The 16747-nt window shown below is 39.2% G+C and overlaps 1 protein-coding gene across 5 annotated transcripts in view; it reads right to left on the bottom strand.

Annotated features, from left to right (window-relative positions):
* Positions 1 to 2489: 2489 nt before the first annotated feature.
* The window catches only part of TMEM65 (transmembrane protein 65), a 37697-nt gene continuing 23439 nt past the window's right edge, over positions 2490 to 16747 (bottom strand). For 2 of the 5 annotated variants that reach the window (XM_055704902.1, XM_055704906.1), the window contains 5 exons: positions 15245 to 15312; positions 13890 to 13944; positions 12651 to 12693; positions 11542 to 11647; positions 7415 to 9960 (listed from right to left, as the gene is read on the bottom strand). In XM_055704902.1, the coding sequence (XP_055560877.1) occupies positions 9865 to 9960; positions 11542 to 11647; positions 12651 to 12693; positions 13890 to 13944; positions 15245 to 15312 (368 nt within the window). In that variant the 3' untranslated portion in view covers positions 7415 to 9864. The other 3 variants (XM_055704904.1, XM_055704905.1, XM_055704903.1) reach the window with 3 other exon arrangements.

Genomic DNA, 16747 nt, shown 5'->3' with positions numbered 1-16747 from the left:
CATTACTGGCAAAACTACCAGTTTCTATAAATTGATTCACTGTTTCTAAGATCAGAAAGAACAGTTTCCTCTTGCGGGTTGAGCATTTAATAGTTCTTGAAAATAATGAAAAAAAACCCCCACCTAGAAAAAAGACACGCACAAAGATTGTAAAACAGCAAAAAATATTAACGGTGTTCTCTGCACAGGCAGTCAGCAATGCCAAGGATAAGGAGTGTTTGACATAATCGGCATTTAGAAGACAAAGCAAAAATATTGCTGTTAATAAATAAATATATACACTTTTCCCTCAACTACTGCTCACACTTCAGCTAGCGACAGGATACTGTAAGAAGGATTCAAAAACGTTAAGAGGAAATCCAAACATTTTTAATACAAACTACAATCTAATTGCCCATGTAGAAAAAAATCTGGGAACAACTATTTAGTGTTAGTAGGGCTGGAAATTCGGAGATGAAAGAAAATGAAGAACATCTCCTTTGTGCAGTAATGAAAGCTGAGACAGTTTTTTGCAGACAGTAATATCAGGAGGAAGAAAAAGTTAACAGCCATAAAATTTTCCTATTTGTTATAGCTATCTCGTGGCAATCCCTGAAATACACCACCCTGTTTATAAGCACAGGAAAATGCAGTTTTATTTACTTGCAGAGAGAATGGTGCCACATGAGATTAATAGGATATACAGAAAAGAGCACTGTATCTCAACAGTGACTAAGAGTGGTTAGAAGAAGAGATATCTTTTCAACATATGAATATTTTTCAGTGTGCATATACACCAACCATGGGGAGGAATTACTTATATGACACACTGCGGAGTACTAATTCAAAGCAGCAAAGTAGATAACAGTTAAAAATGAAGGTTAGGGAGAAAAAAAAAAAAACAAAAAAAACCCACTACTGAAATCAAAATATACCAAAGCTGTAGACCACAGTTTGCAAAAGAACTACGGTATTACCATGCCTGCAACATCACAGACACGATACTGGCAAGCATAGCCAGAACAGTCAGTCAGTCATGGACAGCAGCATCAACAGCTAAGGGTGTTTTTTTGTTTTGGTTTAGTGGTTTGGTTTTTTTTCTTAATGTTTACACATCTCCATAGCATCCATGCAGAGAAAAAAGCATGTTGAAAAAATGCAGAAACTCGTCTGCCTTTCATTCTAACCCTCTATGCCACCACCACTTCTTCCACATTTTCTTACGGTCTGGAAGAAGCAAGAACAATTGCTCTGTCACCAACATATCCAAAGGAAGCTACCAGCAAACTTTACCCAGAATTAGATGAGGATGTGAGATAAAATATGCAAAACCCACAGTGCATAGAAGTCAGGGACTGCTCCAGATGTAGGCAAGATCAGAGGACACTTCATCAGAAGACACCAACATGTCACTCGTCCTGCAGCAGACCATTTCTTTCTTAAACGGGTGCCTCCTGGCAGCAGGAGCTTTCCAAGCTCCAAGACTCTGCCCTTGCCCTCTGGTCTCTGCTTTTACAGGCACAAAGCATGGGCACTGTCCCACGAGGGACCCGCTCCCCACTGGAATTACTGTCAATGACTGAGCTGGCTGGAGCTGTCAGTGTGGCAAGGCTCAGGGCACGTGGTGGCACTGGTGCAGTGTGGTCACCATGTCTCCTGCGCTGCCGTGGCCAGGCTTACAGACTGCATGTGGGCATCAGAGTCCCAACCCATCTGCTCACATTGCTGGATCGGACTATTTCCTAAATTCTTCCTAAAAAAACCCTACAGGAACCGAAACAGAGATTCATTTGACTAGATCAGATCACACGTGTGCGTGAATCAGAGCATATCTTGGAGACATATTTAAAGGGCTTTCATCAGAACATTTTTAACTCTATTTGCATGAATCAATGAGACAAGCCAGATTATTTTGATGGTGGATTACACTGAAAAAGTCTCTTCCACAACATCCAGGGCCACCTGATCAGGATATGTAAACAAGATCAATGCCATTAACAGAAAGCAACAGAAGGCTGCACGTTTAGTTCAGAGAGCAAGCAGCAAACGAAATTTTTGAAACTCATATGGTAACCACACAGTGAGCAAGTAGCTACCATTGTAGCTTCCACTGTGGCTGGAAAGGTCTTTTAAAGGAAAACAGCCAAATCATAAATAAAGTGTACTAATAATTGCCATCAGCTAATCAAAGCGAAACACAGACTACCATTAAGGGGGAAAAGAACGTGCACCCTAGTAACTTTTTCCATTTTAGATTCAGAGTGAGAAAACAGACTACTTGTTTACATGTGATGCATTTATCCAGCCAGGAGCTATATGATAATAGTTTTAAAATATGCTGAGTATTATATAGGGAAAAAACGCCATGCACAATTGTCCTCAATAATTTATAATAACAATCACAAAACAAACAGCAACTCTTGCTCTTTCACAGCCTGACTGCACATATGGGGAGCACCCTAATATAATAAACTAGAAAATTAAAAGATTAAGAAATAGACCACGCAAAATCCATAATTTCTGTTTATTATGACTCAGTTTAAATCAGAGTCAAGTCAATACAGAACTTGAGCCAAAGTGGTTTTTGTCAGCTGGAACTCAGAAATCTTCTAGCTTCTTTGTAACCATCTGTGGGACTGCCAGAACGAAAGATACCAGTTTAGACCAAAACAGTGCTATTGCTTTTTTTTCCAGATATTTTAATGAAATGAATAATTTGTTTGTATTTCGTTGAAGGGAAGGTTTATTTCCTTTCTGTGTTCTCTTCTTTTGCAATTATATTCTTCGGTGTTTCATTATGTGTCCCCGACACTGGCACCAGAACCACAAGTGACTCAAGGAGACACAAGCAACCCCAGCATCGAGAGGAAGCAGCTGCACAATATGCATGAAAATCAGCATTTTTTCATAGGCCACAATTCTCTTAAAAGATTCATCAGTAACACTTTTTGCTGTATCACACCACTGGCCTACTTGTGTTATACCGACTTTCAGCAACAGCAAGCTGACAGCATTTAGCAGCGCATTAGTTACAAGCATGCTATTAAATTCCTTTTTGTTGGCCAATCTGTTTATTTTAATAGATTACAGTTTTCAAGCAAAGTAATTTACAACGGAGAGCCCCACTGCTGTGCAACTTGTGACATTTGCATTGTTTGTCACAGCAGCTGAAATGCAAGCAAAAAAGCTGTAATTCGCTACCCACATGGAGCGTCCCACAGAACAGCCATCCAGAACAGAGCAGCTCTTCCCTGCTGGAAAGTTTTTAAAGAAGTAATTTGTTTCCCTGTTACCCCTCTTTGCTACCAAGCTGCTCCACTTGCAATTGAAGTAGGTTTGCTTTACTACAATAAAGTTTCCATCCAATGAACTAGTTATTTCATGTTGAAATAAACTCTTCCATTTCCAAGTACAAGCTAACTAGCATATGATTTCACTGACCAAAAACAACACTGCATGGGCCAGGTCAACCAAAACCTGGGCAAACTTTGGGCAAAGAACAGGACTGAAACTCTTAATACACCCCAAATACATGGCTTATCATCAGCCTTTTGGTTTTGGTGCAGAGGCTCCTGCCTGCAGAGCATGACCCATCCCATCCTGAACTGGACACCTACAATACATAAGACAAAATATATTCTCTGGTGGTGTTTCGAACATACACAAGGGGGTCACGGTGTATGTAACCCAGGTGAAGTTGCCCAGCTGCAACATGGAAAGTCTACATTTAGGCAGAGAAATCCCATTTCAGGAATCCTCCAAACTTGTACGAAAACTGAGGCTTGAAGCCTGCAGGATAGCTGCAAGTGACCAAGCTCACCAGTACCCAAACCATTCCCACGTCATGTGGGGGACACATAGAAACATGACATACAAACGGATTTTGGCTTTCCCAGGACTTTGTGATCTGAAAAAATGTACAGCCGCAGGCCATTTATCTACTGCACAGAGAAGATGTTAAGGTTTCCAATGCAGGCTGGGAAGAGTTTCTTTATTTGGGTTTTTTTTTTAAAAGTCTGCATGACGGATTGCCCTGCTCCCCAACATGTCAATATAACCACCCTTGGCGTAAACTAACACAATCCAACAAAATAATTTATTTTCCCATAGGAACCATCCTCCCACTGTCTGTCTGCCTTTACAAGGGAAACAAGATCCTACAAATGAAGATGAGCCTGCTCCTCACACCTAGGATGCTTTCCTACAAGCAACGGCTCTGGTCACAGCCTCTCTCCCAGTCCTGCCATCCCTTAGGGGTTTTGATGCCCTCATAAAAGCAAGCGGGTAGAAGGAAAACAATGCCCTTCAGCATTCCTACACAAAACGGAGCAAGTAACTAATCAGTGAAAACCACAGAGAGAAAAAGTTACTTGCAGATTCTGCATGAAAGCCTACCTGAAACTTCACCAAAAGGGGCTTTTTTCCTTTTAAGATCCAACTGGTTTTTGATGTGATCTTTCATAACTAGGCAGTTGTACTGCAAAGCTAAATCAAGTGTAATCATTCTCCTCTTCCTATTCAAGGGCTCCTGTGTTCAAAAGGGGGTATTTCTGGGCTATTTTTTTCCTTTGACAATTCTATGCAGGGATTATTGGCAGCTCAATAGCTGAGGTGTGCAGAAAAGCCACCCTGGGGGAGGTAAGCCTCATCAGCTCTTTCTTCCCATCTCCCAGCATGTTAAAAGCAATCTGAGGCACAGAGGACAGCAGGAAAGTAGCATGAATGCAAATCACAGGGGTTTTTTTTCTCTCTTAATGGATACTCTTATGCATCCCCATGTAGGGAAAATGACCTGGCAGAATCCCATTCTCCTCCCTTTCCTCCTCATTCCTACCTGGAAGCGACAGATAAACATTTTCAACAAAACTGCACAGCATCACCATGGTGCAAACAGATCACCCTGCCAAACCCAAGCAGCAGTGCTGCGCAAAGACAAGGCAGCGCTCCGTGTTATCACACTACCATCCTGCTCAGTGGCAACCCTCTTCCCAACGGGAACGGCAGCTGTAGGTCCAACACAGCAAATCTTACCTTGTTTTCTAAGCAGTCAATGGTGCCATTCAGTATACTTCATAACCCATTGCAATATAATCTCTTTATGGATAGATAATACTGATATTTACAGGTTTGGAAAGGCTTAAACCCTCTAGGCAAAAGCATACGGCCTTTTTCACAATCAAAGACATATAGATAAGACACTTTGATAAGCACAGCATCAAGAGCAGAACACAAAATGCATCGGGTTTAAAGTCTCAAATAATTTTGGTATTTCACAGCAAGTCAAGCCTTTGCCCACACAGACAGAACAAGCAACCCATGAAACCAGAGCAGCATTCATAGCTGCATCAGTATCTAAACCAACTGCTTAGATACCTATGCACTAAGGTGAAGACTGTTAAACCAGAACCCTCTCCTGCCAGTCCTCTTCACGCTGCTGCAAGAGGCTCATCTTGGCATCATCTACTTATAGGAGAGACACATTAGCACTCCACACGCCCTGTTGCTGCCCAAGGTCATGACTCTGAATTACATACCTGAGGCTCACAGACTGTCCTGCTCAAATCCTAGTGACTTGGGGGAGCAGGGCCAGCAGAGCTCACAGGTCTCTCTAGGTGGTGGTGTTTGTTTTGGTTGGGGAAGGTAGTTTTCCAAAACAAGCACAAAAAATAATATCCTTCTGTGTTCTACCACAGCTGGCTTTTAAATTCCAAGTTTGCCCAAATCCCTCCACTCCCCCAATACTATTTTGAAGCAACACTCTGGATGCCAAGGGTCCTGAACACAGAGACAAGTGTTCTTAACAGAGCTTTAACAAATATCAAATACTTTAAAAAAGGAGCTTGAATTCGTGTTGAGACCATTAACTGCAACCTGGAGTAGCTCTTGCTATTTTCTTAATACTTTAGGTTAAAAAATTCCAGAGGCTTAAGAATTTCAGAGCAGGATGGTAACTCCTCAATACTTTATTAAGGTCTTCAGTTTATATACTACTGTTCTGTCAGCTTGTCACTAGACCATGTAAAACATCAGAGAAGAAGGAAACAAGTTGGTTAGAAGTGCGACAGGCTCTTGGAACAGTATTAAGAGTTCTACTACACAGTGCAATTAGAATAGAGTAAAATAACAGCCAACCTATACACGTTGTCAAAATGAGATGAGACCATCCTTCCAGTACAGGTGTTTTACTCACAGCACTTCTTTATGCAGACATTCACAGAAGGGACTGAACAAGGAGTGGAAAAAATAAAACAAAGTGAGGATCTCTGAAGTTCAGGGAAGTTCAAAAAGGCTTAGTTTGCATACAAAACCTCAGTTAATTCCATAAATTCAAGTGCAAGTGGACTTCCGACTAACATGAATCACAAATGCCACCAATTTACCATGCAAATATTTTAATTGTTTAAATCACGCTCTTCCAAGCACGAAGAGACAGAAGTACCACCCCACGGTGGTATCTCCAATGACAATGACAAAGGACCACCTGCTTGTAACTTAAATAATAAATTCCTGTTTTGTATAACTGAGGCTGAATACCCACAGGATATTATTAAGAATACCCCTCCAGCATCTAGTCTAATAAAGAAACACAGAACAGCTTTGCTGTAGTACAAAAGTTTACAGAAAGTTCAACGACTTAAAGACAATACAAAGCACGTTGTCTGATTTCAAATAATTTATGTAAAAGTACATGCATGAGAAAATACTGGCGAGAAGATTTGCATAACCATATAATCAGATGCATGTTCTTTGTCCCTAGAGATAACATACAGTCAAAAATACATTTATATTTTAAGTTACAATAAAAGACAGCATTTTAAAATAAACACAATTTCAGGTCTACCAGCCCTTTAATGTGAAAGATCCCTGTTAACCCAGGACAAACTGATAGAATAAAAAAAAAAAAATGGAGCCATACTGAAGTCTCTGAACAAGCCTGTAGTGTTTGGTTTTCCTTTTATCAAGGAAAGAGGAGACAACAGAACACAGAGGAGCATTTTGTTAGTGCTCTCTTCTCAGTTACGTGTTTTAAAAAGCATGATCAGAGCATAAGGGATTACCTTCATCCATATACTCCAGGAAAACCCACCCTCCTCATGAGGAGACGGTACAGATCAGGCACAGATCTTCCCTTCCACATGAAGTAGCACCACCATCCACACAAGAATGGATCCTGCAGGCAAAGCAAGCTACCCTTACTGTATTCAGGGTGGCAGCTTGGCCCCAACAAGCACTTTCTCTCAGCCTCTAGCAAAGCCACTGTTCCTCTCAAATCACAAGTTATTTCTTCACGTTTGTCAAATATTGAAACTCCAGAAGTCACCTTCTTGATTACAGTATCAGACAACAGCCTGAAACACCCAAGATATCTTACCATGTGTCACTTGCCCTCCACGTTTTTGTGGTCAGCTAAATAGTTTAACAAGACGACACATGATTAATTTCTTCAAAGATATTTTAGTTCATTAATTTGACAAAAGCATTGGTTGCAGTACAATAGTTTGACATACAGTAACAGAACGTACTCAATTTACATGCACAAGCTATTTAACAAGAATACATGATCTCTCCTATTGCCATTATAAAATTAACACTACTATGACAGCTGACAGCCTTCTGATTGTTCTCATGAGCTCTTAAAAAAGTGATGGAAACAGCGTTCCAGTTGGTACGATGGCAAAGAACAGAGATTTGGCCACTGCTGGAAGATTCCAATGAAGATGCCAGTACCGTAATGGGAAAGTGTTGGCATTACTGTAAAAACTGCTACAAAAAAGCTATGCAAAACTGTTCTGATACGTACTTCAAAGAACATATGGGAAATACTTACAGCTTTGTATAGAAACATAACAGAAACAAAAAGTACATGTAGGGGAAGAAACGTTACGAGTTTAAGGCAAAACAAATGTGTGGATGACTAAAAAAGCCTGATCACTGAGGTACTGTAAACCAGCAGCAATCTGTTGGGGAAGGAGCGCATAATTTTCTAGCGGAACTGGGTTTTGTGCATATCTTTTGTGGTTGGAGGGGTTTTTTTGTTTCTTTGGTTTGTTTGGTTTTTTTGTGGTTTTTTTTTTTTTTTGTTTTGGTTGGGGTTTCTTGTTTTTTTTTTTAATAAAGCCTTCAACTTTGAAAACGCAAACCAAAACTCCTCTGCATTTGTGTTCTATGCCTGGCTGAGACTTCTTTCAGGTTTACAGTTCGGTCAAGATTCTCATGGTTTAACATACAAAGTACAGTATGTGCTACTAAGGACTGTATTTTCCAAGTCTGCTTTTCAAATAACAGATACAACACTGTCACCTTCATTAAACGTGGATGTTAAAAGATTCAGTACTGCTGTTAAAGGGCTTCTAGAAATGAGAACAGAGAAGTCAGATTTATGACCAAGAAAATAAGCAAGGAGCACTGTAAAACATACACGTTACAATAAGACTTTTCCTATAGCAAATAAAAGTCACCAGGGGACTTAACTTTTTATTATTTTTTTAAACATTTCTTTATAGCTTTCAAAAGTGCTAACAATTCCAGCAATAAAACTTTCCAGGTGCCCTGGCTGTACCTCTCTTTTTAGTATCTTTTCCAAATAGTATTTAAACCGGTACGAAATCCTCCCCTCTAATCAACAGTTATCAATTTAACATTATGCTCCTGCAAGTCTGATCCTGAAATATGATGAATACGCAACAGTTGTAATGAATTTATTCATGATTGTATAAAAAAAGCACAGTTAAATGTGACTGCACTGTCAGACCTATAATACACCAAATAAGACTGCAAAAACAGAAGGCAAAAAAAGGAAAAAGGCCTCAAGTCTCCTTTTTTCTGTTGCTTGGGTTTCTTTACTAATTCTCACGGCAAAAAAAAAAGTAGCAAAGGTTTAATCTTAAATACAAAGTTATAATCTGCAAATCAGGTCCTCTAATCCAGACTGATGTTACATTTTTTTTTCAACTGAACCACCCGTGACAAACCTGCAATGCCTCCACTTATTTACACTCCAAAGTGCTCCCCAGCCTCATCCACCCGATGAACTAGTCACACTTTATTTTAAGCAGAACAATAAAAGTTATTTGTGGTTTTGAAACAGTTGGTCTGAATTCTTTAATACCACACTCAAAACTCAGGAAGACAAATTTAAGAATCTCTCAACTCAATTCTCAAAATATCGTTCACAAAGGGGAAGAAAAAAAAGAAAAAAAGAGGCACGAATATGGACGTACAGGTGTTAAAACACCACTAAAAAAATCAGACTTGATTAAGAGCCTATACTGGAAACACTTACCTTGTCAAAGCATTAAAATGATCACCTCGGAAGATAATTCAGAGACATTCAGAACTGTGAAAAAAGGCAAACTAAACTGTCATAGATCGCTGAAATATCTAACCTAAATGCAGTGTAAATTGATGGCTGGTGAAGGGACAACCAGTCATCTTGCAAAACGAGGGACTTCAAATTACTCATCACCAACCTCCTGTAATAATCTGCATTGAAGGACCTGATGAACAGCAGTGAAATCTTTGTCATGCAATTACAACTGTTGAGCAACCAATATGCAACTCAAAGAGTGATACTGTCATCCATGATGGATTATTGAAGTAATAATCCATTAAAGAATAAGGTCAAAGGGAAAGTGGTAAACATATTGCCATAAGTGAAAACACTTCAAAAATTTACAATTAAATAAAAAGTTAGATGATATCTTATAAAAAGAAGTACTGAACACAACAAAGCCACAATAAATTAGTGTTTCCATAAAACGACATGCTGAAGGTTTTGTTCCCAAGTCTATACATTTTTTTACTGTCTGTTAATTCCTAAATATTGACAGCATAATTGATAATTGAGGTACAGTAGTTTACATTTGTATACGTCTTGTAAAAAGGTTAATTTTTTTCTTCCAGTTTTTCTTCCTCATCTCCAAAGAACAACAAAGGAAACATTCCTAAAATGCAGCCAATGGTCACTCCAATAGCTTTACCCTAGAGAAAGGGGGGAAAAAGTTTCTCACTGATCAGTAGTTACTCATTCGCTGTGTTGCACCAGCACAACCAGGAAAACAGACCCTTTGTTCTAGTTTTCGGTTGGGAGCCATATTTTTCTTAGCATGCAGACCAGAAACACAATCTATGAGACACACACAGGTATGACAACGTTGGATATAGCATGTGCTGTGATAAAAGACAATTCTGAATAAAGGGGAGGGGAATGACCAATGAAGAGCTGCACAGGTGATAACAGAGGAGACTGATTCAAAGGATTAGTAGGATGGCCAGGAAAGTGGAAGGGGGGAGCAACACTACACCAACACCCCCCCCCTCCCCCCCCCCAAAATGCTACACACATTTTCGGTGCAGTTAAAAAAACAAGCTTGTATCTGGTAATGTAAATTATCAGAGTCAGGAATGAGGAATTCCTTGCAAACATGATGGCTTGCAAAGGCACAAGGTGAAGACAAAAAAAAAAGTAATTGGAAAATATTTTGCAATTGGCCTAGAAGTAAAAGTCAAAAGCAAAGGAAAGACAATGGGCAACATCCGAACCACATCACCAGCAGAAGGTGGAAAGTATTGAAAAATTTGAGACAGCGAGCGAGAGAAAACACTACTGTACAGGCAAAGGTGCTCAGACGTCTTTTCACAGAAAAATGCTGTGAATGAACTGCAGTGCAATGACAGGCTTTTGCCACACAGACTCCGCTTCCACAGAGAAGACTTAATGTCGAACAGACTAAAGGGCAGCCCACAACATGCTAGTTTTTCCCTGCTCAATGCTTTGATCTAAAAAGTGCACTAAAAGCAGACTTTCCCCCCCCTCCCCCCAACTTGTCCTCAGAAAGTGCTATTTCTCTCCCCTTAGATCTGCAAAGGTATTTTTCCCCAAGAAGGTTCATTCTGGCAAAGTGAAAGAAGCACCTGTTCCTTTATTCAGCTTCTTATAATCTGTTTCTTTAATCAAAATAAACTAACACTCTCATTGCTGAAGTGGGACTACTTCAAATGTTTAAAATGTTAATTAAGTAATCACCCTGCAAATGAATTTGCAAGATTAGTGTCCCGCAATTTTAAACCCAGGCAGTGAATATTACTCAAATGCTAAAAGTTTACCCAGGGGAAACTAATTTCATATCCAAGCTAATTATAGAATATTAGAAATTAATATATACTAGAACAGGTATAGGAATAGCAAGCACCTGACAAAGAATGTATAGGAGTAAACTTCTATGGGGTCATAACTTTCAAATAAACTATCCTATCACAGTAGGCAGAGCTCAGCCCAGGCACCTGCACAGCATACATGAAGTCATTGCAGAGACTAATCCATGTTACTAGACACGCATGGCTTGTTGCATACAAAAAACACACCCAAGCTCAGAACAATCCAGTCTCATGATGCTCCCTGACATAGGCTCACAACTAAAGTTTCCAGGAGATGTGCAAAATGGTGGTGGTCAGTAAGGATTTAATGGCAGAAGTGACAAAAAGGATTTATCACATACGATTCAACAGAAGTTCAAACAAAAAAAGCTCCACACAAACAGTGCCTACCTAGAGCATACTCACCAAGTGTGCACTGAGACGCGTTTGCCACATATCAGCTTGTTTGGGTGTCAGATCAGGGATAGACAGACCCAGTCGTGAAGCTAAAGCTTCTACATAACCTGCAAGACTAGAAGAACAAGAAAACAAGAACAAACAGTTTTGGATCTGACTGTATCTTCTAGTGAGGATTTTGAAATATCTGAAGCACTGAACTCAAAATGAATAGAGCTTTTCCTTCAGCATACTGATAAAGCCATCGAGAGGTAAATATGGGGAAGTGTTCAGACTTCTGATGGTCACATTTTGCAGTTAGTTAACTATCCCACCGATTTAATATGCAGTATTTCCAGAAAAAAAACTTGATTCAGTAAGACATAACTGGTGTGAATATTACTGTGTTTTTGCAGAGCTGGAGGAAAGGTTACACAATCACTAGTTAGTAAAAAGCCTTGTTATTCGCAGAAAAAAGAAATATCAGAGGGACAGTAGGGGAAAAGAGATGCAACAGCCAGCTTTACTTTCACTAATTACACAGAAGCTTCCTTTAATACATTAAAAAAAAAACCCACATCAGCTGCATCTGTTTATATCAGAAATAGGTATGCCTCGATCTGAAGATACATAGTTGTTTTATCCAGGGAAAAGCAAATGTCTTCAGATCTAGACATAATCTGAGGAGGTATATTAGGTCCATTTTATCACACCAGGGTATTATATAACAAAAAAAATTATTTTTCCACTTCATATTTTAATGGCACACTTTGTAGAAATTCTAATACTTCTTTAAAAGCAAGCATTACCTACAGACTACACTGAATCAGGTTAAACAACATCCCAATTCCACCACTTAAAATATATAATACCATAATAGCGAGACTGTTATTCTGTTTCAGAACTATCACATGGCAGTTTTAAACTTGACAAGAACCACCTAATATTCCAACTTTTTCTCAGCAAGGACAGAATACATTTCTACAGACATACAGTTTACAGAAGCAAAATTCAAGAGCTAGGAAAAAAAACCCAAACAAATCAATTTCAACAGTTTATATGTTCTAGCTCAGTAGCACCAATAGTGTATGGAAGAGAGGGGAAAAAAAAAAATATTCTTAATACAAGTTCAGACATACCCCAGTCCAGCTAAATCTGAAACGAGGTTTCCCAAAGCTGCAGCTGGAGGGAGGAAGAGGGAAGAGAAGGGGAGAAGAAAGCAAAGTAGTATTTTAATAACAAATAAAACCAACCAGCTCCCGTCCCTCACCCCCTGCAGCGGCCCTTACTTTACTCAGTATATATAGCACAAAAGATTACTAGAGGTTTTTTCTGACCTTATTACAGTTTGCAATAACAGCAGCGGAATAACAATAACAGGAAGTCCAACTATTTTTCTGAACTTACCTGAAGAAAACTTGACAAATACAAATAAAAACTTGACAGTGACACCTGAAAAAATTCAATGTAGTGACTTTTCAGCTCAGAATTAAAAGCAGCCATGTATGACTGCCAGCTTCACACAGCTAACGCTGGACAGCCAGCAAGGCTTTCCAGTGCCTGCAGGGGCACTGGAAATAGAAGGAGCCGTTATTCACATATGTAGCATTGATAAACACCTCAGTACACCCATGAGCTGTGTCAGTTTAGGCATAAATACTGTACTTATGATGGAATAAAGTCACACACTTAAAACACAGGATTTTACAGCAGATCTGGTTGAGATAAGAGTCACAAGCAACAGAGGGCTGCAAATCTCCGAATTATTAACTCGTTCTGCTATATAAATTTTCATTTAAGCTATCTGCATGCTTTTGAGCAATGCTGCACCTGCAGTTGGTGGACCCGTGAGCAGGGTTTTTTCCCTGGCATTGCAGAGGCACCAAAGCTGTTGAGCAGAGCTTATCAGTTTTGGCCCAGTGCAGGAGCAGGGGGGCTGCCTGGCCCTCCCGCAGTATCACATGGAGGCAGGGGAGCCACCAAGAACACCAGCCAACACAGCAAAAGGACACCAGCACCAATCTTCACATAACACTGCAAGCAAACAGCAACTTACAAATGTGTATATACACATACATAAATAGCAGATCCTAGGGAATTTGGAGCAGTTCTATTACAGAAATGCAAATATGCTTTAAGTGACCCAGGATTTGAACTTTTAGATTAAAACTGGCAACAAGCATTTCAAAAGCTATTTGAACTGAAATTCCATTTCTGCAAATGGAGTATGTCCCTGCTTCAACTATATGTTGTTCTTTATTAGGAAAGGCAGCTGCAAGACCAAGAAAGCAACCTTTACAGCCCTGTGGCCTGCTTTCAGCCTAAAATATAGGCATGTGCCATGTTAAGTCTACACATACTGCATTTTTATTACTTGCCTGCCATAGTTGAAATTCCTAGGACAACTCCAATTGACAATTCTATTTGGGTTCCCTGAAAAATAAAGAGTTTTCTTATTATTTGAGGGATTTGGAATTAGAATAGATTATATTGATTCAACTGGCAAAAGTATTGCTTACTGCTTGTTTATGTTAAAATTAAAAGGATAAATAGACATTACTTCTACTAGATCTGCACTGCTCCTACCCTCCTGGAGTATATATTTCCTGCTAAGACAAGAGCCTACTTCTGATATTCTTTTAATATTTTATAGTTTCATAATGCCCGCCTAATGGAGAAAACCATAATGCCTATCTCTGCATACTATTTTCCCCACTAATTCTCAGCTGAATGTACAGCTCTGAATGCAAACTTCTACAAATACTGAGCAATCAAATAAAACACAGTATTGTAGCTCCTTACTTTTTCAGTTGAAGAAACAAAATCACAGTGAACTGCAGGATGAAACAGCAGTGTGTAGTCCAAAGATGACAGACAACGTGCGTGAATTAAAACAAGACATGTTCCAGTTGGATATAAGAAAACATTTTCCACTGTGAGGACAGTCAAGCATTGGAACAGGTTGCCCACATAGGCTGTGCAGTCTCTGCCCTTGGATCTTCTCAAGTCCCATAGGATAAAATGATCAACAACTTGGTCAGGCCTTACAGCTGATCCTGCTTTGAGCTGGTAAGACCAGTGACCCTGAGAAGGTCTTGAGCAGGAGCAAGACTAGAGACCTAGTAGGTCCCGCAGTCCTTTCCCACCTGAATTATCCCATAATTAAGATCACACTATCAACAATGATTCTACAGGAAGAAGAGTTATGTTTGACCTTTTATAGACCTTCCTGTTCCACTAGCCCATTTAATCTTCCAAATAAACAGGAAAATATCTCAAGAGCATTACTCAGGAATGCCAGACTACATCAGTACAAATCAACATCAGCACTAACAGTGCCTGCATCACTCAGAACAAAAGGGACACATCAGTAAAACCCCTGAAGGCCTATTAATCACACATACTTATCACATTATAATCAGTCAGTACAAAAATATATCACCTTCATGATTATAAATGTGCCTTACAGAATAAATTAGGAGAGGGAAAAAAACTCCCAAGCCTCTTAATTCAGTAAAATTTATTACAATACCAGCTTTCAGAAGGAACACTCCTTTGCAGAATGCAAAGGCTGAACAGAGCATGGACATTTTCTTTAAAAAAGAAAAATTAAGAGAGAATTTAGCAGGTTGATACAGACTGAACAGAATCTTCCTGAAACTCTCATAGTCTAGTCTATTCTGGTTGAAGAACATAAATCTAAGTTGATCAAGGAATTAAATAATGAACTTACCGCAGCAATCATAATTGCGTTATCCAAAAATCCAAACCCTACAAAAGGTAATGCATTGTGGAAGAACACTAAAAGAAATAAGTAACAAAGAAAATAAACATTTAGAAGAGTTCACTAGTTCACACTAACAACTGAAATGTCAGTCTAATACTGCCTTCAAGAGGAACAAAGACAACATACACAAAATCCCTTTCCTACTACTTCTACCAGTGACCTTTTTTATTTCTGGCAGGTTTGGTAAAGCCCTTTGCCACATGTAAGTGTTACTAATAGCTTGTGACGAACCAGTTAAAAGAACTTACTTTGCAAATACTCTCACAATTTTGGATAGAAGCCACTTATACCTACTAGTGGATAAGAGAAATACTTAAAACTATGCAAGTTTGGTACTATTTACAGTCCTTCCAACCAATGCTGCAGTATTACTGAAGATTGCCAAACTGTGTTACCAGACTCCCTGCATTCTTCTCTTGCTTGAAATAAAGCCCTTTTCTCTGCAAGTCCCTCTTTATTCCTGTGCAAGAGGAGCTCCATCTTCACATATTCCTAAAACTTCGTATTTTAAAAGTATTGCCTTGAGCTAGGCAATTCTTATCAAAACTCCCCCAGCTAAATCTGCAAACGCTAAGGTGGTTTTGGCCAGCATGTCATACAGCATTAACTACCTCACTATTATAACCCAAACTTCTGTATCTTGATTTTTTTTGGGGGGGCACTATGCTGGGAGCAAGTTAGACTTGAAGCTGCTCCTCAATACACTGTTCAATCAATACAATCAATCAATACAATCAAGTTTCGCTTTTTATTTCATGCGTTTTTTCTTTTGATTCCTGAAATTCCAAGTAAACTCTATTTGAAAATATTTTCTATTGCAGGAACTTGGAGCATGCTGGTCTGCATAATTTCTGACAAGAAGCACAGTAATACTATATCATTCCCTTTCTGTCCTGCTCCATTTTCTCTCTCAAGTTTTAGCTTGTAAGCTGATGGAGATGGGATTGAATTTGCGCATCATTGCCTCCAGCTGAGTTTCAAGGGGCTAGCTCCATAAAACTAAATACAGTACTGAGAGCAGACTACATGACTAAAAATACAGCTTAGAAAGTTAAACTTTTCTATTTTTTTAATATTTATCATGCATCAGCTGTTTAGGGTTTCCCACACACACACTTCACATGGGACCAACAATTCCTATATTTCATAAATTTATAGAGAGGCAAACACAGGAAGAGGGAAGCAAGAAGCATGCATGAACCTTACAGTCACATGACAAGAAACTGGTATGAGTCCCTTTTGGATTGACCTCTTGTAGACAGCACGAATCCATGACCATATAAAAAACAAAGCCACACGCAAGAGATCTTCCATGTTTAGATACTACAACATGTTTGGATTTCTGTAACTACTTTGTAAGAATACACATACCTTCTAAAATGCACAGGTAAAAGACTAAAGCACAGAATGTATGAAATTTTCCAATTATTTTTTTTTAACCATCGCAGG

Source organism: Falco cherrug, chromosome 3 (assembly GCF_023634085.1).
Source record: "Falco cherrug isolate bFalChe1 chromosome 3, bFalChe1.pri, whole genome shotgun sequence".
Taxonomy (NCBI): domain Eukaryota; kingdom Metazoa; phylum Chordata; class Aves; order Falconiformes; family Falconidae; genus Falco; species Falco cherrug.
This window is presented reverse-complemented; position numbering and strand designations above follow the sequence as displayed.